Source organism: Astatotilapia calliptera, chromosome 2 (genome assembly GCF_964374335.1).
Source record: "Astatotilapia calliptera chromosome 2, fAstCal68.1, whole genome shotgun sequence".
Taxonomy (NCBI): Eukaryota; Metazoa; Chordata; class Actinopteri; order Cichliformes; family Cichlidae; genus Astatotilapia; species Astatotilapia calliptera.
Window position 1 is genome coordinate 14,566,875 of NC_137423.1, and position 27,955 is coordinate 14,594,829.

Below are 27,955 nucleotides of genomic sequence, written 5' to 3' on the forward strand. Positions count from 1 at the left end.
CACGCTCAGACTTACTCACATAGTTTGTGTCCGGCCTGTCTTCGTTGGTCTCGCGTCCCCATTAACCTTAAACTGTCCTGCAGCACACCGAGGACTCCGTGTGCCGGCACAGCACGTGTGCTGCTGGTGTGTCAGGTCATACGTACACTGCTTCTTTATGCTGAGACACACTGACGTCTGAGTGCGTTTCAGAGGAATGTGGTTACACTGAAAGAGACGATTGAGAGTTTTTTTTCCACTAAAATACTTGAGAACATTCAGTCCTTCAAGGCTCAAACTGAAAACTGAACCTTGCAAAGTTATTCTGAAATGATGTGCGTTGGTCAGTCGATGCTGAGTGGTAGTTTAAATGTGCGTGTGGCTGACTCATGAAGTGTGTTATGAGGCCTTTGGTTGGATGCATGAACCAAAAACCGTCCAGTAAACGGAAAACTGGAGAAATATTAATTTTCTTGGTCCTGAAGAAGATCAGCGAGTGTTAGCAGAGTTTTGTTGAGACACAGAAAGAAGTTGAACACTGGAAGGCATATAATCCCCAAGATGTAATTGGACACAGGCTTATGTCCACACATGACCATTTAAAACCATCCCTGTAATCCTTTCTCTCCTCTCAGACATCTGCAGCACAGACGGATTAGCCGGAGACAGCAGGACTTTCACAGGTACAGCCGCCTTATTCTTGCTAACTGTTTTTACATTGTTATGTTATTTTATGGTTTGATTGATAAAAGTATGTGCAGAGCAAGGATGGTGATGCCAGCTTTTCACACCACATTCTGTATTCTTGTCATATCTGAGAGTAAAATGCTGAGAAAAGCCAAAGGCCCTTCAGCATCTTTTAGCTCATTGTTTTGGCTTCAGCCCAGAAACAAATCCAGTTTCTCTTCTTCTTCTGTTGCACGAAATTATATTTCTCTCAGTATTAAACTCATCTGCTACTTGTTGTCTTTCGTAGAAGCACTCCTCCAATCAGCTTTGCCCCCTGTCAGCAGTAATCATGGTGGATGCAGCAGCAGCAGAGCAGTTCCTCGATGCCAACCCGCAGTTTGCCAAGCAGTACTTTGACATGAACTTCCGGCCTAAGATCATCTCGGACTTGCTGGATCCCAACCGCAAGACGGCAGTAAACATTAGCACGTTTCATGAGCTGACGATGGTGGATGAGAGCGAGATCCTCATCGATCTGGTGCGTGACATCCAGGATAACCTGAACATGGAGAAGTCCGTTTTCAGGCTGATGAAGCACCTCAGCTTCATGCTGCGGGTGGATCGCATGAGTCTCTTTATGTACCGGCAGAGGAACGGCGTCGCTGAGCTCGCCACCAGGTGATTGCAGACCCACTTCAGTGTCTGAAAGCAGTGCAGGTAGCAGCGATGCTGATAGCTTTATTTGTCCCCCTGGGGCAATTGAAAGATTTTAAATGTAAGCATGAAGCTTGGACATGTTTATTATCTCGGAGGTCAAGCTTCCTCCTCAGGAACCAGTGACGGAGCACACTGGGATTTCCTTCTTTCCAGCACTTAGTGAGGTCAGAGAGGGCCTGGTCACCCTGGGTCACGTTTCTGTCTCCATATTTACCTTCAGGTTGTTCAACGTTCATAAAGACGCCATTTTTGACGAGTGCCTCGTGCAACCCGACAGTGAAATCGTGTACCCGCTGGATATGGGCATCGTGGGCCACGTGGCCACCAGCAAGAAGATGGTCAACATTTCTGATGTGTCACAGGTAATAACCCCCCCCCCCAAAGTACTCTTTATGGGGGATTGATTGGTCGATTGGAAACCTTCATCTTTGTGCCATCACATATGAAGTAAAGTCCCCAAAAACATCTAGAGCCTAAAAGCAGCATGTGGCTGTTTAGCTAAGAGGAAATCCTCTCAGATACACGTTCACTTTATGAAAGCATGTAAAAGAACTCACGACTGGTTTAAACAGAGGGAATTAATGCAGTTATGACTCCAGTTATTTGTAGTAATAGCAGTTAATTTAGCAGCAAACTACAGCGTGGACAGTCAGTAGCACAGACAGTAGTGATGCGATTTCCGGCTCTTTTTAGAGTACCGGCTCTTTCGGTTCGGCTCACTAAAAAGAGCCGGCTCTTTCAGCTCCGAACCGGCTCTTCAGGTTGTTTTGTTGCTGTAATTAATTTATTATTAACAATAATATAAAATTATGCACAAAAGGAATTACTAATGTAAAAAAAGTGGTTTTATTTATATATATATTTTTTTTTTAAGTGTGCTTTATAAATAAAGTTTATTATATGTTTATATATAAATATTTACGGTGGCCCCTAGAGACAAAACACGTACAAACTCCAAAACACATTTCTAGCATGAACTGAACTTCCAAAACAGAGCTACCTAGATCACTTAAATTACATAATTGAAAGCATATGTGTATTGTTTGTGTATTTATACACAAGCACTCATATATATTCAAATAATTTAAAAAAATGTTCATTTGCCTGTTACTACCACACACCAAATCCGGTTGTTGGTACTTGCTGGCTTGTGTAGCCACTAGGTAACAAAAGCTCAACACTGCGCCTAACATCCTGGAACACTTCTGTTGTGTTTTGTACGTGTTTTGAGGTTTTACGTGCTTCTGAGTTTTTACATGTTTTGGAGTTTTTGTCTTTTGTCTGTAGGGGCCACCGTAAATATACTTTTATTTTTTCACTCCATATAAAATGTAATAAATAAATCATATAATACAAAAACCAACTATTCACATTTCAATTTTTAACTATTTAAATTTTCAGCTTTTTCCTTTAACAAATTTAAAGTGAAACAACACAAAACACTGCAAACCACAACACAATTAAATATAAATTAAAATATGAAAACAAAAAGAAGATGCATATTCTCTGTCATATGGACCTGCATGAATAAACTTTCTGAATCCTTTATCATCCGCAAATAGTTGTGGCTGATTACTATCCGGTTGTTCAGTGATGACGCGACGAATCCTACTTCCGGGTCTAAAGTAGTCTGCGTTTAATATGGCTTTTGTGTTAACATGTTTAATGTTTTGTATTTTCTTATATTTGATCTCAAAAAGCTCCTAAAACAGTCAGCGATCACTGTTGACCTCCCTCGGCTTTTATTACCGCTAATCATTTATTTAAGCTCAGTTTTTAAAACCTTAGGGTGTAACTACAGCCCAGCCCATGCAGCAGTATATGAATGACTAACCTCGTATTGTGGATGGATTATCTCAGTTGTTCTCCTGGCTGAAGTTTTGTCCTTTTACAGCATCCTGCCATGCGATTACATTTGTTCCTGACCACCGAGAACACTCACGTTAACTTTTATCGAGTGGAAAAAAAGTTAGCTTGTTCATATTATGCTAACATAGCTGTGTCGCTAGCGGTAACGTAGGACATCATTATATACCAGCTAGCCCAACTTCAGTAACCCTACAAACGTCACTGCTGTTTAGTTTTCTGTCTTCATTTATGCTGGAAGTGATAACAGAGCTGTATGTTTGAATTTGTTTCCAAAATCCCGCAGTCAGGACATGCTATATTGTATTTAGATAGAAGCTAGCGAGCTAACTTCCTGCTAACTTCTAACTCCGTTAAATGTCATAAATTCCGTTTTCATGGATGCCTGGATGCTAAACTCAATTGTTACACCTGGTAGAGCAGAACGCTGATCATTTTATTAAAGATGAAAGACTTTAGACAGTTTTTCAACTCTCAGTAATGCCATAGTGATCGTTTGATATATGGACCTGCAGCGGAGTTTAGACCCAGACACGGCTAGTGATGTCAGACTGAACAACCGGATACCTTTCTAATGTGACATTCCCCCCCCCGCTCCTGTGCTACTGAGAGTGTAACTTCCGCCCCTCCCCCCTCATCCGCATGTGAGCCTTGTGTGGAAAAAAGTGTGAGAGAGAGGGTGAGAGAAAGAAAAAAAAACCCACAGCTCGCAATAAGGAGCCGGCTCCCGTCATTCACGTCAAAGATCCGGCTCTAAGAGCCATTTTGTTCGCGACCGACACATCACTAACAGACAGGAGCCTCGAGGTTCCCTGAATGTTTGCAATCATCTGTGTTTCTGATGCTTTTATGACCTGTTTCATTTTCTATCAGAGCCGTTCGGCTTCGGTGTGTCCACCAGAGGGTGACATGACTCCATGCGGTTTATGCTGCTAATTCCTCTCAATCTCATTACAGCCAATACCTCTGACATTTAAAAATAGCTGGCCAGCATTTTCTCGTGTCTGCATCATGCTCCTGCAGGTCCGCCTGCAGGAGCCGCCTCTGGCAGCTCTTTTTGAGACATTCACGCCACGTAGGGCAGCGGCCCACATTACACAGGCGCTCCTCTGTATCACTTCCACCGCATCCTTTCACTGACCTCAGAAGGCCGTGCTGCTGACGGAGGAACAAAGTGGGCTCAAGCTCATTGTGCCCGGTTTATTTGCAGCAGTTGTGCTCCCAGCAGCCTGTTGGCTCTTCATTGTGAAACGGTGTTCAGCTTCACACAAACACGTGACAGTTTGACAGGAACAATCAGAGCCTCAGTTTCTCCCCCCAGCCAACGACCGACGAGTGTTTCCAGATAACAGGTTGGCTTTGTGATGTTAATGCGCACGGGGTGGCTCTGTATGAAATGCAGGGACTGGCATTGCTGCCTTTGTGCTCACTGGTTCCATCCTGACCCAGTTAACTGCAGATCAGCCAATCAGGCAAGACTCTCGATTCATCTTCTTCTTCCTTCAAAGTGAGACCGAGAATAATGCAATTATATTCAGAGTGGTACCCTGTTATTTATCAGTGTGTGTGAGGGAGGTGGACAGGCTCCACATAAACAGGTTAATCTGTCCTGAATAATAGCAATCCCAGATTAGTCGCAGAGGTCACACAGGCCGCTGCTTCCACAGACTCAGCACTATTGCACACCTTTTATCACACCTGCAGAGCTGTACTTACAGGTGTGTGTGCTCTGGGATGAAGAGCCAAACTGGAAGAGCAACCGCGTAAGAGCTGCATAAACGATACTGTGTCTCCATCTAAAAATGGGTAAATGATCCATGTGCAGGGTGATGAGCTCTGCGAGCTTAAGAGGGTCAAAGGTCACCTAATAACAAGCTGGCAAAGTGCCCTATCTGTGCAGTGGGTTTGTTTGTCAGGCAGCAGATGAAGCAGCTGATCCAGGATCAGCCACAGCAGGGTTTCTGTGCCCTTCTTTTAGAATCTAAACAGCGAATGCACCTGAAGACGTTTCAGTTTGCGGTGGAAGTGTTTGGATAAGAAAACTCCACGCTGTGTTTTTAGGGGAGAAGAAGGGTTTCACATGGTTTTCAGCTTCAGCATCTATTCAGTTTTAACTGTCACACCTGATTTTATATCCTACTGCACTTGGTTGGTCGAGAGCAGGGGTGGGCAACTCCAGGCCTCTAGGGTCCTGCAGATTTTAGACATGTCAGCTGATTTAAATGGCTAAATGACCTCCTCAGCATGTCTTGAAGTTCTCCAGATGAACTAATTGTTTGATTCAGGTGTGCTGACCCAGGGTGAGATCTAAAACCTGCAGGACACCGGCCCTCGAGGACGGGAGTTGACCACCCCTGTTCTAGAAGATAGATGGGTGGATTTCAAGTGTATTTTCAGCAGAAAGCAGACAAGTATCAAACTTTCTCTATATTTCCTCTTAAACAATTGCATGCGCTCTGATCCCTTTCCTGCCTCACTCAGGTAACATCCAGAAAAAGACAGAGACCTCGTCATAGCCAAATGGGTCCCTGTGCAGGTCTTTGTTCCTTCTTCAATTCAATTCAATTCAATTCAAGTTTATTTATATAGCGCCAAATCACAACAAAAGTCACCTCAAGGCGCTTCATAGATACAGAGAAAAACCAAACAATCATATGATTAGCTTGGCAGCTAATGAGCTGCTTTTCCTGTGTTACACCCCCAGAGGAACAATTGATGACCCCTGCTGCTCAGGAGGAAGCATAGATGAAGCATAGATGGAGCGCAGCTGAGAGCGCGTGGCATCTGAGGATAAGGGAGAGGCTTCACTTACAGCATTTATGGATATCATCAGAGCGTTCATCAAAGCAGCTCTGGGAGTTTTGAAAAGTGCAGCGAGAAAGCAATGATAATTAGATACAGTGAAATATCCACTCTGCCTCTTCTCTCTACTCCTAGAGCACACACTTCAGCAGCTTTGTGGATGAGCTGACCGAGTACGTGACGAAGAATGTCCTCGCCGTCCCGATCATGAACGGTAAAGACATGGTGGCTGTCATGATGGCTGTTAACAAGCTGGATGGCCCGTGCTTCACTGCCAAGGATGAAGAGGTAACCTGTAACAGCGCCTGTCCCTCAGCAGACTTTCTTCTTCCGCTTTGTCTCATTCTGTCAGTGATATTTAGGTAGCTGCATCCCCTTTTGTCTTAACAAGTAACATGTAGGGTCAGTTTCTCAGACCTGGAGCCAGATAGACCCGGACTAAAAGAAAACCTGGCAGCAGGACTAGACTGAGTGTTAATGTGGAGGAAACCAGACAGAACTGATAAAGAACACTATCGAGCGTACCTCCAGAATAATCCCCAATAAAATGATCTTCATTTAAGACCAATCACAAACACAAGGAGTCGAAGTTACAGATGTTACAGATGTGACCAGAAAAACATGAAACTTTGACTCACATGAACTCCAGAGGTCCTGACTCCATCAGGTATGGTTATTGTTGGATGGACATACTCCACCTGCTTTTGATGATGTGTCCTCCTCACTGTCCATTGGCTCAATCAGAGAAGCATGGTCAGCTGCAGCATTCGAGACCAAACTTATTATAGTTCACTAAAACTAAAAAGAATGAAAATAAGCTTATAGAGTTAATATGCTCAGTTTTGGTATGAGACAGAGAGTTGCTGTTTTCAAAAAGTGTTTTTATTGTAACAGCAGCACTGATTTTCATAAACCCTGCCTCTGACAGATAAAGACTAAACTGACACAAGAACATTGACTCTTGACTCTAAACTGAAGTAAAACAGTTTAGAGTCAAGAGTCAAAATGAAATAAAAATAAAAACTAATTAGAAAATTCAAAACTCTGGATCACACAGACATTCAAACACACCAGGAACAATTCACGGTGGCTGTTGAGCCAGCTGCGTCCCCCTAACCCCAAACCACGCTCCACTCGGATCTAATCGCGTTCTTGTGGTGCCACCGATGTGAACAATATGTCATGTAGTTTAACTGTGACACAGCAGATTTATCAGAAAACCATCAACAGACTGAAAAACTGTGTGTAACTGAATAATAAAGTGACAGAAAGCTCATGAGGTGGCTGTTTTTGTGGTGGTGTATGACTAAGTAAGAAGCAGCAGTGTGTAAAGTGCAAAACAAGCCAGTTTATATACAACTGCAACAATGTATGAAATGATCACATTGACCACTAAATATGAAGCAGTAAAATATATCAAATTCATTACAACATTTAAAACAGTTCCAAATTCAAGCCATTTAAATTTTACAGGTACAGTTGGTGACTAGGACCTCTGTCAGTTTTTTGTTTAAAACTAGATAAAGGGACAAGAAATTCCAACCTCATCCTGAGCTGCAGATAATTCCAAGACCACATGCCGAAATAAGACAGACTTGACATTCCTGGCTCTGTGCTCACAAGTTCTACTTTAAACCGCAGCCAGCTCCTGGCTCTGAGATTGTAGGTGTTCTGGAGGGCAATGAACTTGGTGTAGATATATGATGGCAATTTTCTTAGAATGACTGTGTATATAAAAATATACCAATGCTTCATTATTCAACTATTGAGTGAAGTAAATCCAGCAAGGCTATACAAAGTGCAGTGATGAGTCATGAAGTGTGAGCCTGTTCTATATCTTAGGGCAGCACGGTAATGGGGTCTAATTGAGCTAAGGTAATGGGACAGGCAAATCGATAGACAGCATCGCTTAATCCAACAGCGATAAAAACAAGCTTAACGCAAGTTGCAATAGAGAAACACGATTTTAATCTATAAAAAAACTGTAAAGTAAATTTGAGGTTTTTTATCAAGTATGTAATTTGAGATCCTTATCAAATACAAAGACATTTGTATGAGTCAACAAGCTCTATGGTATCACTTTCCCGAGTTGATGTTCGGAGCTTCACTTATGGGAAAACAACATTACTTTGGTTTTGTTAGCATTCAGGACTAATTTTGCATCATGAAGAGCTGTAAGATCTGTAAGGTGACCAAGTTGGACCGAAGGTTTGCATGCACTTCATTAAGATAAAAAGTCAAAGAAGTAGAAATTAGAAACAGAAACAACAACAAGTAAAAATGTTTTTTGAATTTTGCAGCTAGTGTGTATGAGGCTAAGCATCAGGCTTTCAAATTAATTAAAAGTCTGTCTGGGTCTTTGGTTGATTGATAAGCTGGAGTGAAAGATTGCTGCCACTCCTCCTCCTCGACCTTCGAGGATTCTGATAGTTACTATTACTCAGGGGTGTTGATTCATTTAAACTAACAATCATCCTGCTGTAACCAGGTTTCTGTAAGGCACAGTAAATCCGTTTGTTGATCAATTACAAAACCATTTACTAACAGAGAGACTTAATAATGCACATTTCACTGTTTTACTCTTTGGTGCAGTCTTTGTGATTTTTTTTATTCTTAAGTCGATTTTTGCTTAATTTTGGGGGTTTTTTGCTGCTCCAAACATGATGAATGTCAGGAGAGACATAATGAGGCATCTTTTTGTCATAACTAACAGGGACCATTTAAACATTGCATTTGAAGATAAAAATGAGGCGTTTCTGCAAGTTTCTTGACAGCAACTCATCAGAACTGTGTGTTCTGGGTTAAGATTATTATAGCTCTTCATTAAAACATGGACACAAGCTCCAAGTCTGCAAATTAATTCCTTGAGATGATCAGCTGGAGGAGAGGGTTTTTTTAGGATTGCTGGTGTAATAAGAAATGTAAGAGCGTGCAGTTCAAAATCCTCACCACTCATGTTCTACTCTCTCCCAGACCCTGAACAAATATCTGAACTTTGCTAACCTGGCACTGAGAGTTTTCCACCTGAGCTACCTACACAACTGTGAGACCAGGAGAGGACAGGTAAGGATAGATCTATGCAAAGCCACTTTCTTTAGTGGTGATGAACAAAAAAAAGCACCAGACATTAGAAGGAAGAGAAGCAGCAGAGATGAGTGCGTGGTTGTCCTTGGTTCAGGTTTCTGTTTGATTTTGCTGTCCAGGTGTTGCTGTGGTCAGCCAGCAAGGTGTTTGAGGAGATGACAGACATCGAGAGGCAGTTCCACAAAGCCTTGTACACAGTCCGAGCTTTCCTCAACTGTGACCGCTACTCTGTGGGTTTGCTGGACATGACCAAGACCAAGGTAGGCAACAACACACTCACAGCCAGAGTCACAGAGGAGCCAGAAATCTTTAGCAAGCTGTCCAGCATCCTGCTATTTGTAATGTGAATGGTCTGGGTTCAGGACCAGGACCTGCTGAACCAACATGTTTAAGAGTATCATCCCTGTTTCTATGCTGCGTCCATCCAGTCTTTGTTTTTATGGAATCCATTGTGTTTTTTATCTTCATCTTTTGGGAATGCATATTTTCAGACTCCTTGGGCTTTCTTTATCTGATCTGCTTGATTTTTTTCTTCTGCTGACAAAAGTATATTTAAAGTATCTTCTTAGCTTCTCCATGTATTTGTAATAACTAACATGGTGCCATAAATACTGGCTGTGGCTGTCACCTAATTACAAGCAGCTGCCAGTTGATTCCCAGCACCTGCTCTCAGAGAACAAACACATGTTGTGTGTCTGTACAGATGGCCGTCTGCTTACAATACTGGATTTCATGAATAACACACTTAATAACAAACAGCAGTAGAAGCTGCGCTGTGATCTGTGAAATTGGGCATGTTCTGAAGACTGAACAAAAGCACCACATCTTCCCAGAATAACATTAAATAACGTTAATGTTTCTCTCCTCTAAATCTGCCTTTTTCTCTCTGTGTCTCTGTTATGTGTGCAGGAGTTCTTTGACTTGTGGCCTGTTTTGATGGGAGAGGTTCCTCCTTATGATGGACCCAAAACTCCTGATGGCAGGGTGAGGAGGTCCTGACCAAACTCTGAGATCCAAGTCCATGTGGCATTCATCTGTTACTCAGTGCTTCCAATCACAGTGACTGTAGCACCTCCAGCAGGTTAAAACGTGCCAGCTTCTTGTATCTCCATCAGCAGGCCAATCAGAAGCTCATTTCTGTGACACACGCTGAGTGAAGTAATGCTTCCAGCCCTATCAAAGTCTTTCTCCTCTAATCTTTTTCCCCTATCTGGCTCTAGTTTATCAGAATTCACACACAGTGGGCTTTAAAGTGTTGTTGGTTTTTTTCTATCTGTGTGTGGAGTTTACACCTGATTTCACACCTGAGTCTGTGCAGAGAGTTTCAGCAAACTAACTGTGATCTTATTTGACCTCTCAAGGAAATCATCTTCTACAAAGTGATTGACTACATCCTCCATGGCAAAGAGGACATCAAAGTCATACCGTAAGTCTCAGCAGATGTGACATTAGCAGATATTAGTGCCGCTGCAGAGATTTGACCACTAGCATTACGTCGGGTCACACTTATGTGTCTGCAAGGAAGGAAATCTGAGCACGGATGCAGCGATCTCTTAACATAGATGATATGGTTGTGTATGAGAGCAGTGCAGGGGTCACGTGATTGTGACCCTTGCACTGCTCTCATGGAAGGAAGGAAGGAAGAGTGGCTTAATTCAAACGTGAATACTTGGAGTCCTAAAAAACACATCCACAGGAATCACAATCTGAACACAACACGTGGAAGAGTGACGACAGTATAATGATAAACATGAACAGCCTGGCGAGTCTGTCCTTACTAGCATGAGCAGCGGTCCTCTGAGAGAGCACAGGTGACTCAATACAAGTAAGTTAATATATAAAACAAGTGAAGTTAAACGCACTAAATTAAATGAAGCAAGAATACATTTGAGAAGGCTGATTTTAATAGTAATAACATTCTATGTGGGAGAAAAATAAAGATTTTACCTGAGGGTAAAAAACGGATTCGGGAGCTCTGCGAAGCCTCACAGCCAAGCCTCACAGTGCCACTGATATATTTTCCCTTCAGCCATATAAGGCTGTGATTTCCGTGATCCCACCCTGCTCTGTAAACATTAATAACCGCTGTGCAAACAATGCAGCTCACAGTAACTTCACCACAGTGCAAACCGAAGGCTGAACAGACGTTATTTGACCTGAGCTCGTTTTACATGACATTTGCTTAACAATGATACAGTAAACTGAGTATTACCACTGAAATGTACACTTTGTTCGCTTTTATTAAAGGTGATTGTGGCATTTTAACCTTCTGTGTGGCATGTCTTCATTTCCAGGGGTCCTCCAGCAGATCACTGGGCCCTGGTCAGCGGTTTACCCACCTATGTAGCAGAAACTGGGCTGGTCAGTATCTGTTGTTCCTACGAGCTCACATTAACTGTCACAAGATAATCAATTTCCAACGTTTCTGCTGTTCTTACCCCACGAGAACTCATTCAGAAGCTCCAAGTTAGCATTTTAATACTTTTAAAACCAGAAGTGATGATCTGACCGAGAAACTGAGGTTGCTGTCATCTCAACCCTAAAGCTTTTCTACTTTACGTCTATTTTACTCCCGTTTACAAAGTAAGCATCAGATCTTCTTAACTAAGACACGAATGGAGCCCATACACTGATCAGCAAAGCTGTAAATCAAGTGTGCAGCAAGTTTAGCTTCTCATAGACTGTTTTTTACAGCCTGAATTGCTGCCCCCTGCTGGTCATTAGAAAAAACGCAGGTTAATGATCTGGAGCCTGAAGTGAACCATCTAAATATTTTTGGCAATACTTGTGTTTAAAGTTTGTGTCATATTACTGCATAAAATATTCCTGATCAGCTTTTCTGTCTAAAGAAACAAACATGCCCTTCTTCCTTTGTCTCTTGTGAGAAATGTCAGCTCCCAGAGGGCCTCGAGGGGACCATGTATAGGCAAGGACTGTACTGAGATTTAAATTTGAGGCTTTTGCATTTGTGCCTCACGATGAGTTGGGACAGTTTGTCAGGTCATGTGGACACGTGATGACGGCTGGAGCTTGGACACCCTGGAGGTCACAAATGTGAGAATGAATGAGTGTTTAGAGAGCCGGATGAGTACAAACGGTGCCAGCTCGGTTCATTAAAGGTTTAATTAAAGGCAGTAAAAACTTGTTTGAGCTGAAGAAAAGATTCAGTGTTTGAAAAGTTGCACTTCCCCACAAACTCAGACTGTCTTTAGCCATTCCTGAGTGAGGACATTTATTTGTTATTTATTAGTTATTATTCCTGTCCCCCTCGGAGCCTGGTTCTGCCAGAGGTTTCCTCCTTTTAAAGGGGAGTTTTTCCTTCCCACTGTCGCCAAATGCTTATACAGAGTCATGATGGGTTATTGGGTTTTCTCTGTATTATTGTAGGTTCTTTATCATATAAAGCACCCCAAGGGGACTGAATGGAACTGAATAAAAAAATTTTTAAAGTCTCTAATGTTGGTCGTTAACATTACGTCCATCTTGTAATTTTACTGTACTTTGTGTTCTTTGTCAGAACCACGTTAATAACTTCTTAAACAATAAAGTCTTAAATCATTGCCACTGATGTGGAGACAGTGAAAACTTTAGATCATTGTCCTTTAAAAATCTGATTTCCACTCATGTTCGCTGCAGTGTGCGGGTGGGTCGATGAGCAGAGTGCCTTCAGAGTTATTACACAGTTGTCAGCGTGCATGCCGCTGTGGAAATGAAAAGTGCTCAGCCACACGCTGCGGTGATGTATAATTGTAATTTCTGCAACCGTTGTAATTAATCACGGCAAGTGTTTCCCAAACCGCCGAGCCCGCTGCCGCCGCTCGTCTGTCTAATCCTCCTCCTCGTCTGTCCTCCTCCTGTCCCGTCCTCCCGTCGTCTTTGCTCCTCATCATCTGTCACGCCTACATCATCTCTCCCGCTTCATATTTCCCCTTCTGCTTTATGTACAAGGTGAAAACTTTATTCCTATGCAGAGTTACGTTTCCATGATTGAGAGAAAAAGCTGAGAGCTTGACGGTGATGATTTTGAACATGTGGTTCTTTCTTCCACAGAGCTAGAGCACGTTCATCCCACCTTCTGCTCATTTCTCCTCATTCTCATCGATATTTCTGCTTCTGAAGCTTCCAGATGATTCAGAAGTCTTTTGCTAACATGTGAAGCTTCTTCCCCTCACGTGCTCATCTTTTTACTTCCTTTTCCCACAGATTTGTAACATAATGAACGCAGCTGAGGACGAGTTTTTCAGCTTTCAGGTAAGCTGTACGCCATCTTTCATTCCAAGGATGCTTCATAAAACACAAAGATGTTACTGAACGACTTCAGGACTGACCTGCTGTCAGTTATCACAGACTCCAGACTAAAGTGATCATCCTCAGTATTATCTTAGATTACAACATGACGATAATGATGTTTGAAGTCTTTCAGTAAGGACAAAGTAGTTTTAGCTTCCTGTTTGAGGGCTCAGTGAGACCGCTTTGGCTTGTCATCTGTAATCAGATGTTCAGTAGAAGAAGATGCTGGAATTTGATTGCACTGTGCGAGCCAGCTCGAAGGACGTGTAGGTATAAAGTATGCAAAAAAATTGCCTTGGCACTACAGTGGTCTGTCCTGTACTATAACAGTACACCAGAGACTAATCATGAACATATAAATCGGTGACATTTCCAACATTCTCTGCTCTCCTTACTTTAAATGATGTTCCTGGGGGCTGTTAAGCTCCGAGTGCATTTATTCTAATCGTTCTACTGCGGTGGGTACTGTTGTCCGAGCTCACACACGGATCGTGCTTCAGGTCTGCTGACAGTGTGGGGCCTGTTACCCTGGCTTAAAGCTGCAGTCAGTCATTTGAACATCTCAGATGTCTGCTGACTGATGGAGGCAGACCGCCTGACTCTGAGACGGTCTGTAGGACAAAAAGATTATTACAGAAAATAAATAACTCTTTCCTTTATAAGACCAGCTCAGAGTGGGCACGCAGGCCGTCCTGTCATCGCTAATTAAACTCAGGGTGTTTTCATGTTCAGACGGAGCCGCTGGATGACTCTGGTTGGACCATTAAGAACGTTCTGTCCATGCCCATCGTCAACAAGAAGGAAGAGATTGTGGGTGTGGCCACGTTCTATAACAGGAAGGATGGGAAACCTTTTGATGAGATGGATGAAACCCTGATGGAGGTACACTGTGTGTGTGTGTGTGTGTGTGTGTGTGTGTGTGTGTGTGTGTGTGTGTGTGTGTGTGTGTGTGTGTGTGTGTGTGTGTGTGTGTGTCACTGGTTTACTATAAATACACTGCAGGCCATTCAGAGCGTCTGCATTATTTATAATCAGGCCTGGAGGCTTTTACTGATGTCTCTGTGGCCACCTCACTGCAACACAAAACACCCTCAGCTCATCAACAAACCTCTGCTCTTAATATTGTTGCCCTGATTTTATCACTAAATGAACTGTACCCTACAGTAGGGAGCGCCCTGTGGTGCCGGCTGCTGTACATTTAAAGCTGACTGAGGCTGCAGATATATACAGGACAACACACGGCACACAACAAACCTTTACCCACTAGACTATATCGCAATAACACATACTGTTTAATTGTACGCGGATTGTGAGGTGAATGAAGCTCCAGTGTTTTCTCTCCCAGTCTCTGACTCAGTTCCTGGGCTGGTCGGTGCTCAACACCGACACCTACGATAAGATGAACAAACTGGAGAACAGGAAGGACATCTACCAGGACATGGTGCTCTACCACGTCAAGTGTCGCAAAGATGAAATCCAAAACGTCCTGGTGAGTGAGTCTGTGTCTCCCCACTCAAGTTTTGTTCCTCCTGTTTCAGGCAGGAGCACCTCAGAGATGAGGATGGCCTCTAAAACTAATCTCTTTGGCTCTGATTAATGAAACTTTCAGTAAGTGAACATCTTTAGTGGAAGACTTGAAGAGTCGTTGAATTACAGCATTGTTTTGGATAAATGTGATTCTAATCAGATGGAGATGAAGCGCTCTCTTTTATGTCTGTCTTTTATTGTTTGAGTATTCGTGCTAAAAGCTGTCTCTCTGAAGCTTTGTTGGTGGATGTGGATGACAGGAGCAGGAGCTGAGCATCATCTGTAAGCTGGAATAAGCTGTCAGGTTTTCTATGAGGTGATTTGTCAGAGAGACAACTTGCTCTGACCTCAGATCAGGTGTCAGTTGATGGATGCCAAACCATTTTATCCAAGGTGACTGTTGACAATGTGTGTTTGTCCGCAGAACACCAGAGAGAGGTGGGGGAAGGAACCGGACGAGTGCGAGGAGGAGGAGCTTCAGGAGATCCTGGTAAAAATGCCAAACGCTCCCATCAGCACACAAAAAGAAAAACAGGGCAGGATGAGAAGGGAGCTGTTTGTTCTGATGATTTTTATTATTCCTAATCCACGCGGAGCTCCGGGTCATGACCAAATAAAATATTCCCACATTGATCTGATGCATTGTTCTTGTTTTCCTCGACAGTCCGAGGTGCTGCCGAACTCCAAGAAAGCCGAGATCTTCGAGTTTCACTTCTGTGACTTTGAACACAGCGAACTGGACCTGGTGAAGTGTGGCGTCAAGATGTACTACGAACTCAAAGTGGTGGACAAGTTTCACATTCCCAGAGAGGTCCGTGTGCCCCCATCCATGGCTTTAAGTGCGATGCACACAGGAGCAGCAGCAGCTATGATGGTTTCAATGTTACTTGTAACACAATAATCATGTTAGTGGTTACATATAACTAAGAATACGGTAAAGTGTCATTTAGGGAAGAGAAAAGTTTGCAGCTGACCTCCATCAATCGGTGGAGGGGTCTACGTACACCTGCACAAAGGAAACAGAGCGCTGGTTGTGATGAAACAGCAGTCACCTGCTCTCAACACAGTGCAGTTACAGCTGTTAGCTCTGAGGTCATGCTGGCAAGCCCCATCCTGGTCTGCAGGCTTCTATACCGTCTGCCAGAGGGCAGCAGGTCAAAAAGTCTGTGTCCAGGGTGTGAGGGGTCTGTGATGATTTTCCCTGCCCGTTTCCTGGTTCTTGAGAGGTGCAGGTCCTGGATGGAGGGCAGGGGGGCGCCAGTGATCTTTTCTACTGCCCGTACAGTCCGCTGCAGTCTGCTCCTGTCCTGTTTAGTGGCTGCACAATACCAGACTGTGATGGAGGAGCACAGGACAGACTTAGTGACTGCAGTGTAGAACTAGATCAGCAGCTCCTGTGGAAGACTGTACTTCCCCAGTTGTGTCAACAAGTACATCCTCTGCTGGGTCTTTTTGAGGATGGAGGAGATGTTGGTCTCCCACTTCAAGTCCTGGGAGGTGGTGGTACCCAGGAACTTGAAGATCTTCACAGTCAACACCGGGCTGTCTGACATGGTGAGGGGGAGCAGTGTTGAGGGATATCTCCTGAAGTCCACTGTCATCTCTACAGTCTTAAGCTTGTTCAGCTCCAGATTGTGCTGACTGCACCAGAGTACCAGCTGCTAACTTCCTGCCAGTATGCAGACTCATCACCATCCTGAATGAGGCCAATGATGGTGGTGTCATCTGCAAACTTTAGGAGTTTACCGGCCGAGTTCTTGGAGGTGCAGTCATTAGTATAGAGAGAGAACAATAGTGGTGAGAGGACAGATCTTTGAGGGGCACCAATACTGAGGGACCGAGTTTTAGAGGTGATCTCCCCCAACCTCAATTGCTGCTTCCTGTCTGTCAGGAAGCTGGTGATCCACTGACAGGTAGCTGGTTACACGCTGAGCTGGGAAAGTTTGGAGGAGAGAAGTTCAGGCACAATGGTATTAAAAGCCGAACTAAAGTCCACAAACAGGACCCTGGCATAAGTTCCCGGGCGGTCGAGATGTTGCAGGATGTAATAAAGTCCCATGTTCACTGCATCATCCACCGACCTGTTAGGCAAACTGCAGGGGATCCAACTGGTGGTCTGTAATGTCCTTCAAAGGATTTCATGACCACAGACGTGATGTGAACTCTGTCTCAGCAACAGCTGGACGTGCACATGGTTTAAAGTCATCACCACAATACTCGCCACAGGAGCGTTTTGGGATATCAAATTATAAGAGATGACGAAAAATTGGATGGCTAATGTTCACACAGCACGTCAATTCAGGGGCTTTAAGTTTAGCATGATCTGTTTAAGAACAGACATTTCCATGCACACACTTACACTTTTTATTGGTTAAAAGTGACTGACTACTAGATAAACTAGCATCATTTCAAATGTAAGGATTGTTATTAATACCTCTGGACCTCATGCTGTGCTTCCTCTGCAGGTCCTGGTGAGATTCATGTACTCCCTGAGTAAAGGCTACAGGAAGATCACCTACCACAACTGGAGGCACGGATTCAACGTTGGACAGACAATGTTCACCCTGCTGATGGTCTCTCACACACACACACACACACACACACACACACACACACACACACACACACACACACACACACACACACACACACACACACACTCAGTATCCCTCAGCCCCACCCCTCTGCTCACCCTGTTCTTCTTCTTCTTCATTCTCTCAGTCAAGGTTGTGTGTTTGTGGCAGATATAATGGAGTGTGCCTGAAGGGGTCGTTATTAAGAAAACCACTCAGAGTCATAGTTTATATTCATATAGCGCAGACACATGCAATGATTCTGGGTGTGGATCGGTGTTAATCCCTGTGTGTACATATCTGTGTGTGTGTGTCTGTGTGCAAGTGCACACCTGCACGCCGACTCCATGAATAAACATGTGCTCTGTGTGGCTGACACTCTCAGACAGGTGATCTGAAGCGTTACTACACAGACCTGGAGTGCATGGCCATGGTAACCGCCGGCTTCTGTCACGATATCGACCACAGAGGAACCAACAACCTCTACCAGATGAAGTAAGAAGGCAGGGGTGGGGGTGTTTGGCATGCTGCATATATGAGATGGGTGTAGTCACCAGTGGAGCATTTAGCTTGTTTTCCGTCATTTGCAGAAAAAAATCACGTTATATTAAAGAAGACTTAAAAACATCTGAGACTGTTTCCTGAGCTCAGAGAGCAGCCAATCAGGAGCCTTATTTTCTCACAGAGGAGTCTCCCTCTGCTGGTCATTACAAAGAAACAATGTTTTGGGCTTAAAATTACATCCATATTTTCTGTACAGTCTGTTGGCTCGATTTGATCAAATCAAACACTGATTTCTACTCGAGGCCCTGCACGAAGGCAGCTTTTACTGTTTGGTTTAAGAAGCAGATCTCCTGACAGGAGCATGTGCAGAAAATATGGCATTTATTAACAAATCTTAATGAAACATAAGCCACTAAAAGAAAACTACAACCACAATTACAAAAAGTCAGGTTGCTGTGACGTAGAAAACAATCAAATGTTCAAATCAAACACTATAAGAAAAACATGACGACATCATTATGAATTTGATTCAGTTCAGTTTTATTTATACAGCGCCAGATCAAGGCGCTTTATATTGTAAGGTAGACCCTACAATAATACATACAGAGAAAAACCCAACAATCATATGACTCCAATGAGCAAGCACTTTGGCGACAGTGGGAAGGAAAAACTCCCTTTTAACAGAAAGATTTGGAGGTAGTGACGTGTCTGTAAAAGTTGGACAGTTCATGAGTCTGTGATGGTCTGCGAGCCTGAAAACTGCAGATAACGAGCCGGAAGCTCCCGTTCCTCTTCATGCGGATCCGTGTTTGGGTCTGACCTGAGATCAGTTTTAAAGGAGCACATTTCTCCATCGTAGTCACACGTGCCGTCTTCCCTCCATGACTGAGCTGTAGCCAAGCCACTCATAGATGCTGGAAGTGTTCCTGATCTATCCTTATCAGCCTGCGCACAGAGATTCCTCCAGCTGTTGAGTATGTGGATGGTATGATGTTCTGTAGATGATTCACAGTGAGGAACATTCTTCTGAAGCTGCTCCACAGGTTTTTGAAGGCTGGTGTCACACGCAGACCCTAACATTGAAAAACACTGCACATATAAACTTACAGCTAAATCAAAGTTTGCCTGTTTAAGAACAAACACCACGCTGATACATGTGGCTACAACTTATCTGTGTCTTGGTGAGCAGGTGAGACTGCTGCGACCCTCTGTACTTGCACATTGCTCATGTAAGGATGCCAAAGTGCAGGGGCAGCAGTGGGAACCCTGAATAGTGAGCAGGTGTCACCTTTGTGAGCGGCATGTCCTGATTTGCTGAAGAGCATCAGTCACGTTCTTTGAAACTTTCTGGAAATCAGACCTTTGTTTACTCTGAGGAGCGTTTATCGACTCCGAGCGACAGTCGCTTGTCCCGTGAGCTGCCGAGCTGACCTCAGCTCTTTAAGTGAAGTCAACGTCACACACAGAGAATATCAATGAGTCGATATTGACGAGCTACGCCTCCAGCTGCTCTGCTCCTCCCGCTGATGGATGAGCTAATGAAAGCCACCATTAGCAGTGGACACAGGCAGCCAGGCCCACCCTGGGCTCAACATGCATGATTTATCACAGTCTAGCCTCCCATTGTGCGTGTGTGTGTGTTTTTGTGTGCAGGTCTGGTAATCCTCTGGCGAAGCTTCACGGCTCCTCCATCTTGGAAAGACACCATCTGGAGTTTGGGAAGACTTTGCTGAGAGATGAGGTATATACACACACGTTAAATATGAAGATGTGAAGCTTTGTTTGTGTGCAGTGATGATTTGATTGCCATCACATCTTCAGCAGTGGGGCTGAGATGTTTGAGCGTTACCTCTGCTTCATCAGAGGAGGCGTCTTTGAGCTCTTTGAGTCTCAGGTGCAGGAACCTCAACCTTTGGATCCTTTCTTGTTGTTTGAAGTGTCTTTTTTTTTTCTTCTGCTTCAGGCGCTGAACATTTATCAGAATCTGAACCGCCGTCAGCACGACCTCGTCATCCACCTTATGGACATCGCCATCATCGCCACTGATCTGGCTCTGTACTTCAAGTCAGTACGCTAGCAGCATCATTCCACAACGTTACCTTTGGAATGTGAAGGCTTCAGTAACCTGACCTACAGCAGGGGGATAGTTACCTGATCCCTGCTGAATTCAAACAGTCTCTAATGTTTATGAAGTCTCTTCCTCCAACCACAGTGGGTTGAGTTGATGCCAAGGAGCTAAATTTTGGCTTCATCTGATCAGCACCAAGCCTTCTATGATGTTCCCTGCAGATCTCAGACATACCTGTGGAACCGCCTGCCTTCAGATCATTAACTAGCTCCACCCACCTCCTTTCTCATGATCCTCACCCCATGAAGCGAGATCCTGCATGGAGCTTGGCTTCAGCTTTCAGCTGTGCTTTGTTCACACAATGAGCTGAGATCAGGAGTACTCAACTGATTGATTATAATCATGTAGTGCATGTGACACGGGTACAGAGCCTGTCTGTGGGAGCCAGAATTGCTTGGACCAAATTCTTATGAAAATCAGTTTATATAATGACTTTTCTGGGTTTTTGGTTGATGCCCTGTCGCTCTCATTTAAAATGAAACTACCATAAAAATTAGAGACTGATTATTTCTTTGTTAGTGAGCAAACTTCCACATTCAGCAGGGGACCACAGAATGACTTAATTCACTTTCTCCAGGCTTTGGAATAACTACAGTAACAGCGGAATGGTTCCTGTGAGCTGATTGGAATGTCTGTCTCTGTGCAGGAAGAGGACCATGTTCCAGAAGATTGTAGACCAGTCCAAGACCTACGAGAACTGGAATGACTGGACCAAATACATGATGCTGGAGACTACGCGCAAAGAGATTGTCATGTATGCAGAAGCGCACACACACACGCACACACACACACACTCACTCTCAGGCAAGCAAGGAGACCCAGACGCGCAGCTCTGACCCATCCACGTGCTATGCTTGCAGGGCGATGATGATGACAGCCTGTGACCTGTCCGCCATCGCCAAACCATGGGAGATCCAGAGTAAGGTAGGCCCCCCTAGTGTCTCAGTTCTGGTTGTAAAACGGGCCCTCTGCTGTAACTCAACACACACTCACACACACTCTGCGAGAGGCGAGCCATGATGAAGTAGATGCAGAGAGACGTTTTGTCAGCGCTGCCATTTTTCCAGGCAGCGTTCGGCGTCGGTTCCTGACGGCCTCGTGCATCAAAAGCAACCTGCTGCTTCTCGCTCGCTTGGCACGCCTGGCAGGCTCAGCATTTCTGTAAAGTATGTAATATCAGCACGAACTGACAGAAAGCAGGACTAATAATGCATTTAGTTTCTGGGACGGTGGCTCCCAGCCGGGACCCCCCAGGATTCGCCGAACACCTCTGAGGTGGCAGGTGGAGTAGTGTTTACGCTGTCAGGCTCTCCTCCAGGTGATTTACTGCATGGATGAGGTGTATTAATTATTTAGATCAGCTAATCCAAACAAACACACTTTAATTGAAACGTTCCTGCTCAGGTGGACGTGCAGGGGGCGGGGCCAAACTTTCTAAGTACTGCACAGTCTAAAGACTAAACTTGGTTTCTGTGAGCATCAGTGATGGGGTCTGAATGAACTGCAGCAGTTTGATGTCTGTGACTTGGAGGAGCAGTAGAAGTGCATTCTGGGTAAAGGCCCATGTGGCGTCTGCTCAGAACAGGTTCGATTCTTCTGTCACATTCTTAATGCAGCTCGTGTTGCGAAACGTGCTCGTGGGCGGTGTTCATGTTCTGTGCAGCAGACCGAACCGATCGTATCAGAATCAGGGTCCAGATCTCAGAGGTCTCGGGATCAGCAGACACTCTCTGGTGTGTCCCTTTTTACCAAGCGTCTGACCTTTAGAGGGGAACATCCCGCTGATCCTGAGAGCCTTCTGCTATTTAAAAATCCTGTAACGGACACAGTGAGAGCTGGCACTGAGGATGTTCCCAGTGTATTCTGATGCTCCTTCATCACCTGAATCTACCCTCAGAGCTGAGCAGCTGTCATACGGAAACATCCGTGACGATCGTGAGCAGAGGCATGCAGACGCTCGATACCCCGCTGTAACTTAACCCTGGTTACTCTCTTAGCCTGCTTTGTGATTTAAACAGATAATCCGGTGCAGATAGATAGTGATGGACGCCTTCTCGCTCAGATGTTTCACAGACAATAGCTTCTTGATTCTCTGTGAAATTCTGCTGACATTTTTATGGCTGATAATTCCCACGTTTCACTCCACTCTGCTTCCCACGCACACAGATTGTGTCTACAGGCTTTGCTCGCTTTGCCACAATTGTTCCCCAAAACTGGCTCGATGACTAACTCGCTGCTGAATACAAAATTTCCATATTATTCATCAGCGCTCCTCCATCTCTCTGAGACACAGCCTGACACTGTAGCAGTCTGATTCAGATTTAGCGGCCGATGTGAAACACAAAGGATCATTTCCTGCTCCATCAAATGTTTCCTCCTATCAGCTCCGTGGTAAACTGCAGCAGCTGTCCTTCCTCCAGTCCCAGCGTGTGTGTGTGTGTGTGTGTGTGTGTGTGTGTGTGTGTGTGTGTGTGTGTGTGTGTGTGTGTGTGTTCTCCTTCAAAGCAGCAGCTCTGACCCGACCTGTGTGGTTCCTCCTCCAGGTGGCGCTGTCTGTCGCTGCAGAGTTCTGGGAGCAGGGAGACTTGGAGAGGACGGTCCTCGAGCAGCAGCCTATCGTAAGAGCTCAGATGTTTGCAGCTTCTGCTGTCCTCACTCTAAACTAACCACAGCCCACAGACATGGACACAGTCACAGACAGAAACAGCTGTTGGGTTTTTGTTGTTCCCTGTCAGAAATGTGAGAAAAAATAATATTTAGAATAAAAGGAAAGAAGGTACGCGGTTCCTCAAATGTACGGCAAACATGGTGCCTGAAGGCTCCAGTGGAGGGATTGGATCTCCTCTCACATCAGGGCATGGGACCACCCCACCTTCACTCGATTCTTCTGGAGTTTAAAATAAGACTCATTTGGAGGAACAGTGAAACGTTCCAAACACATTTCCACTCAGTTATTTCCATGTGTTTATTCTGAAGTTGGAGTTGGGGAGGACTTGGTGGACCGAATCCACGGGGTTTCATTAGTGATGGGGAGCAAATATGAAAGGACAGACTGGCATCCCTGTGGCGCTGCTGAGCAGGCGGTGCTGAGCCATCGTGTGGAGCGCTGATACAGAGAGAGCCGTGACTGTGTCTGACCAAATCCTTTCCGACCTTCCTGTTCTTCCCTGCCTTGCTCTCTCGTGCCCTTCAGACACCTGAAGCACCGCCCTCCACGCTTACCTGGCGGTGCTCTGAGTTAATCTTAAGCAGTGTCAGCTGGGAGAGCTTCCTGTGCCACAGAGGTCATGTGACTCACTGTGGTCTGACAGGACTCTGCAGAGGCTTTTCCAGCAGCCATCGTGACCTTTTCAGGGCTCGCCTCAGCATTTCCCCGAAAGATGACGTTTGAATGTAGCAGCTTCTGTTTTAAAGGTGATGCCTGTTTGAAAGAAGCTTGCATCATTTCATGTTTGTATAATTAGCCCTTTATTAAATGTATTTTTAAATACTAAGCATCCAAGACCTTGGTCTCCATTTCAGCCCACAGTCAGGGCTTTGTACATGGTTTGAGGACTGTGCAGTAACTCGGCAGTCATTAAGGAGGAAAACGTGAGGAGCTGACCGCTGAGAGTTCAGCAGGTGGATAAACGTCATTTGCAGAAGCAGAGCTGGACACTGTAGGAGTCTCACAGGTGTGTGAGGCCACAGTGATGATGAGGCCATCAGCTGTCTCTCTCTCTCTCTCTCTCCTTCAGCCCATGATGGACAGGAACAAAGCGGAGGAACTTCCAAAGCTGCAGTGTGGCTTCATCGACTTTGTCTGCGCCTTTGTGTACAAGGTGAGAGCTCACCCACTCAGACACCCACAGCTGCTGCTTCCACCCAGATAAACATCTGCAAGCGTGGAGCAGCGGCATATGGCCCATGAGCTGCTCTGGCTCTCTGTGTCATTTAAGCAGCGTTAGCGGTTTGGATTGAGCAACGCTGATGTGTCTGATTTGTGTCGTCCCAGGAGTTCAGTCGCTTCCACGTGGAGATCACCCCAATGCTGGACCGGCTGATGAACAACAGGAAGGAGTGGAACGCCCTGAAGGAGGAGCACGATGCCAAGGTCGCTGCCATCGAGGCGGCTAAGAAAGCCAAGGAGGAGGAGGCTGAGAAAGCTGCGGCAGCCAGACAAGGTAGGAGGCGGTCAGGCGTCACAGCTTTCCAAACTCTGACTGAACACTGAACTTCTCTCCTTTCCTTCCTGCTGCAGCGAGCGCGGCCCAGTCTCAGTCAAAGACGTGCATTCTCAGCTAGAGCTGCTCGCGGTACCCTGCCGGGCTGGCTCGACATGCCGCACCTGAGGAACCCACTTCGCTGGGAGGTCGTTTCCTGCTTTGGACACTTGTTTCCTGCAGCTGTCGCTTCATAAATGTCCTTGGTCTGCTGTAAATGTGTCTCATTCGCTCTTCTGTGCTTCCTGTTGCATTCATTTGTTTGTGGGAATCACAGTTTTTTACATTTACCGCCAGTTTAGTGCAGGATCACAGTGCAAGGCCCTTAAGCTGAGCCCAACATCGCAGGATACTCTTGAAGACTGTGACAACAATATTTCCAGCCTGTGAATCAAATGTCAGAAACCATTTCTGTATTATTTTGCTTTGACAATGTGTCCCGGGTCATGTGCACACTGTCAGAGAGTCACAATAAGAACTCTGTGATTCGTTAGAAGGCTGTAAAATAGAAGCTGCTGCCTTTTCTTTGCATCATTTCCTGTAGCTGACCCAGTGATGGGAGCCTTTCAGTCGTCCCTCACTCACCTGTGTCGCATTCATGTTCAGGATGTAACATGCATCACTTCTGTGTCTGCACACTGACTGCTCACACACACACACACACACACACACACACACACACACACACACACACACACACACACACAACACACACACACACACACACACACACACACCAACGACGCTCACTTTGTAATGAAGAAAAGAGAAACAGCTTGTTTGCAGACATTAGTAAAGATTTCTGACTATTTCCCTACTGAATGACAGCTGTGTCAGCGTGTTTGTGCATGTGTGTGTGTTTCAGGGTGTGTGTGTAGATGACTTTGTACTAGAAAGTATCTGTCGGATGTCTGCCTGCTCACTAGTTTCTTTCTTGGGCCTCGAGCACACTTTCTTTTCATTTCCAGGAGAATCAGTGGAAATGTTTTACATCGTTTCAAGCTTAAAGCTAACAAGCATCTGACTAACATACGTCCGCCACAAAATCCAACATCCTGCTGCTTTTATACATCAGTTTGAAGCCAGCCTCAACAACAGAGGAACTGTTCTAGTGGGCTGGAAAGAATTTAGCAAGGAGATTTACAAATGCTTCAAACCCGGTTTATTCTCCACCACAAGAAGTTTTCAGATGTTTGTTGGTGAAATACTCCACTAAATCCCATCTCTTATTGCGTAACGGCATTTTTCCTCACTATTGTAGAGAATCTTTTGGTAAAATGTATTTTACCTGCAAACTCAATTCAGTGTTATTTAAATAGAATCAGAATCAGAAAGGGTTTTATTGCCAAATGTTGAGCAGGTTTACAACATTAGGAAATTGCTGCGGTGCTTCAGTGCGAACATACTGTCATAAATTGCGCTTAAATAGACATGAAAAAATAAAAGTAAGAATAAGAATTAAAAGTGCTACGTAGAAAGATATATGCATGAGATATACATGAGATATATACATGAGAATAAGAATTAAAAGTGCTAAGTAGATAGATATATACATGAGTGCAGGTGGTGATCAGTGCCAAACATGGAATGATGCAGTGAAAACAGCGTAGGGTCATGTGTTAGTGGTGGGAACAGTCATACGGTTATTGTTCATGTGTCCGACCGCAGAGGGGAAGAAACTGTTCTTATGGCGAGAGGTTCTGGTGCGAATGGACCGGAGCCTCCTGCCTGAGGGGAGCAGGTCAAACAGACTGTGTCCAGGGTGAGAAGGGTCAGCTGAGATCCGAGCTGCACGCCGCAGTGTCCTGGAGGTGTATAGGTCCTGCAGAGATGGGAGTCTACAGCCAATCACCTTCTCAGCAGAGCGCACAACACGCTGCAGTCTCTGTTTGTCCCTGATAGTGGCTCCAGCGTACCACACGGTGATGGAGGAGGTGAGGATGGACTCGATGATTGCAGTGTAGAATTGCATCATCGTCCGTGTTGGCAGGTTGAATTTCTTCAGCTTCCTCAGGAAGTACATCCTCTGCTGGGCTTTCTTGATGACGGAGGTGATGGTGGGCTCCCACTTCAGGTCCTGAGTGATGGTGGTACCCAGGAAGCGGAATGAGTCCACAGAGGTGATGGGGGTGTCAGTCAGGAAGATGGGGGGGAGTGGGGCTGTGTGCTTCCTGAAGTCCACAATAATCTCCACTGTCTTCTGGGCATTCAGCACCAGGTTGTTGTGGCTGCACCAAGACACCAGACGTTCAACCTCCCTCCTGTAGGCAGACTCATCCCCGTCCGAGATGAGCCCAATAACGGTGGTGTCATCTGCAAACTTGATTAGCTTGACAGACTGGTGGGTGGAGGTGCAGCAGTTGGTGTACAGGGAGAAGAGCAGAGGAGAAAGAACACAGCCCTGAGGGGCTGATGGTCCGAGAGTCCGAGACATTCTTTCCCAGCCTCACATGCTGCTTCCTGTCCGTCAGGAAGTCAGTGATCCACCGGCAGATGGGATCAGGCACATTCATCTGGGAAAGCTTGCCTCGGAGATGGTCTGGAAGGATGGTGTTGATAGCACCACATCACAAAAACAGTCGCCTCAGGATGTTTATATTGTAAAAGTAAATACCCCCACAGAGGTACAGAGAAACCCAATCATTCAGACAACTCTGTATCTGTGAGCAGCTGGTGATCTTGGAGAGGAAAAACTCCCTTTTAACAGGAAGAAACCTCCAGCAGGACCAGGTTCAGGGAGGGACAGCCATCTGCTGTGACTTGGTGGAGGTATGGCAGACAGGACAGGGACGCGCTGTGTTCTACATCATACCTATCCGTGGATACTACAGCAGCGATGCACTTTCACAGTAATGGCCTCAGCTGCTCTAAAGCTGAGAAATTATTTAACTGTCTGAGGTGTAGGAACATGCTCTCTCTGAGTAAGGATTGGATTTCAGATTCACTACAACTAATCAGTGACGTTACAGCTGTGCATGTGAGAACTGTGCAGAGCTCTCAGGCCTCGCATGAGGACGCTCACAGAGAGACTCCTACAAACAGCTGGAAAACCCGAGCTTCACTCACAGCACTCACCATTACAGAGGCAGGAAGTAGCTTCAAAACCAAGAGAAAACGGTTTTAAAATTGAACGTATGTTTGAGTGAACCATGCAATAGGTGAGATGGTAGCAGGTAAAACCGCTATAACCAGTGTTGGGGAGTAACGGCATACATGTACTGGTGTTATGTACTAAAAATACAAAATATAAGTAACTGTATTCCATTACAGTTATCGTTTAAAAAGGTGATAATTAGAATACAGTTACTTTGTTGAAATAAATGGATTGCACTGAGCCAGCACAACAGAGCTAGCAGTGCACGGGCAGCAATGCATTTCTTACTTGGAAATTCCCACACCACTTCACATTTAAAGAAGAAAGGGATGGGCCAAATCTGGGTGTGCAATGCAAACTCTTTGACTACGATGACCTGGATGACTGAGAACCTTCACAGACATATTGCCGTACATTTTGGGAGGAACACCCTTCAACTGGTGCGGGAGTATGAAAGGGAATCAAGGAAACTAGCGGATTATAGGAACCATCTCCGTTTCAACCTAAGATGTAGACAAAG

The 27,955-nt window shown here is 45.0% G+C and overlaps 1 protein-coding gene across 1 annotated transcript; it reads left to right on the top strand.

The window, feature by feature from the left end:
- The first annotated feature begins 570 nt into the window (after positions 1–570).
- Positions 571–25,163, top strand: pde6a (phosphodiesterase 6A, cGMP-specific, rod, alpha). Its single transcript, XM_026185361.2, has 24 exons — positions 571–662; positions 956–1,326; positions 1,586–1,727; positions 6,169–6,321; positions 9,007–9,096; positions 9,237–9,377; positions 10,027–10,101; positions 10,479–10,543; positions 11,412–11,478; positions 13,321–13,368; positions 14,140–14,289; positions 14,753–14,896; positions 15,359–15,424; positions 15,599–15,745; positions 17,400–17,507; positions 17,893–18,002; positions 19,665–19,752; positions 19,975–20,075; positions 20,786–20,893; positions 21,000–21,063; positions 22,683–22,757; positions 23,877–23,960; positions 24,134–24,302; positions 24,380–25,163. The coding sequence occupies exons 2-24, from the start codon at positions 998–1,000 to the stop codon at positions 24,421–24,423; spliced, it is 2,568 nt and encodes an 855-aa protein (XP_026041146.1). The 5' UTR covers positions 571–662; positions 956–997; the 3' UTR covers positions 24,424–25,163.
- The last annotated feature ends 2,792 nt before the right edge of the window (positions 25,164–27,955 follow it).

Coding starts and splice junctions, on each gene's coding strand:
- pde6a (XM_026185361.2), top strand. CDS start 998: ATGGTGGATGCAGCAGCAGCAGAGCAGTTCCTCGATGCCAACCCGCAG. Junction 11,479..13,320: donor ATGTAGCAGAAACTGGGCTG/GTCAGTATCTGT, acceptor CTTTTCCCACAG/ATTTGTAACATAATGAACGC. Junction 21,064..22,682: donor CATGGGAGATCCAGAGTAAG/GTAGGCCCCCCT, acceptor TTCCTCCTCCAG/GTGGCGCTGTCTGTCGCTGC.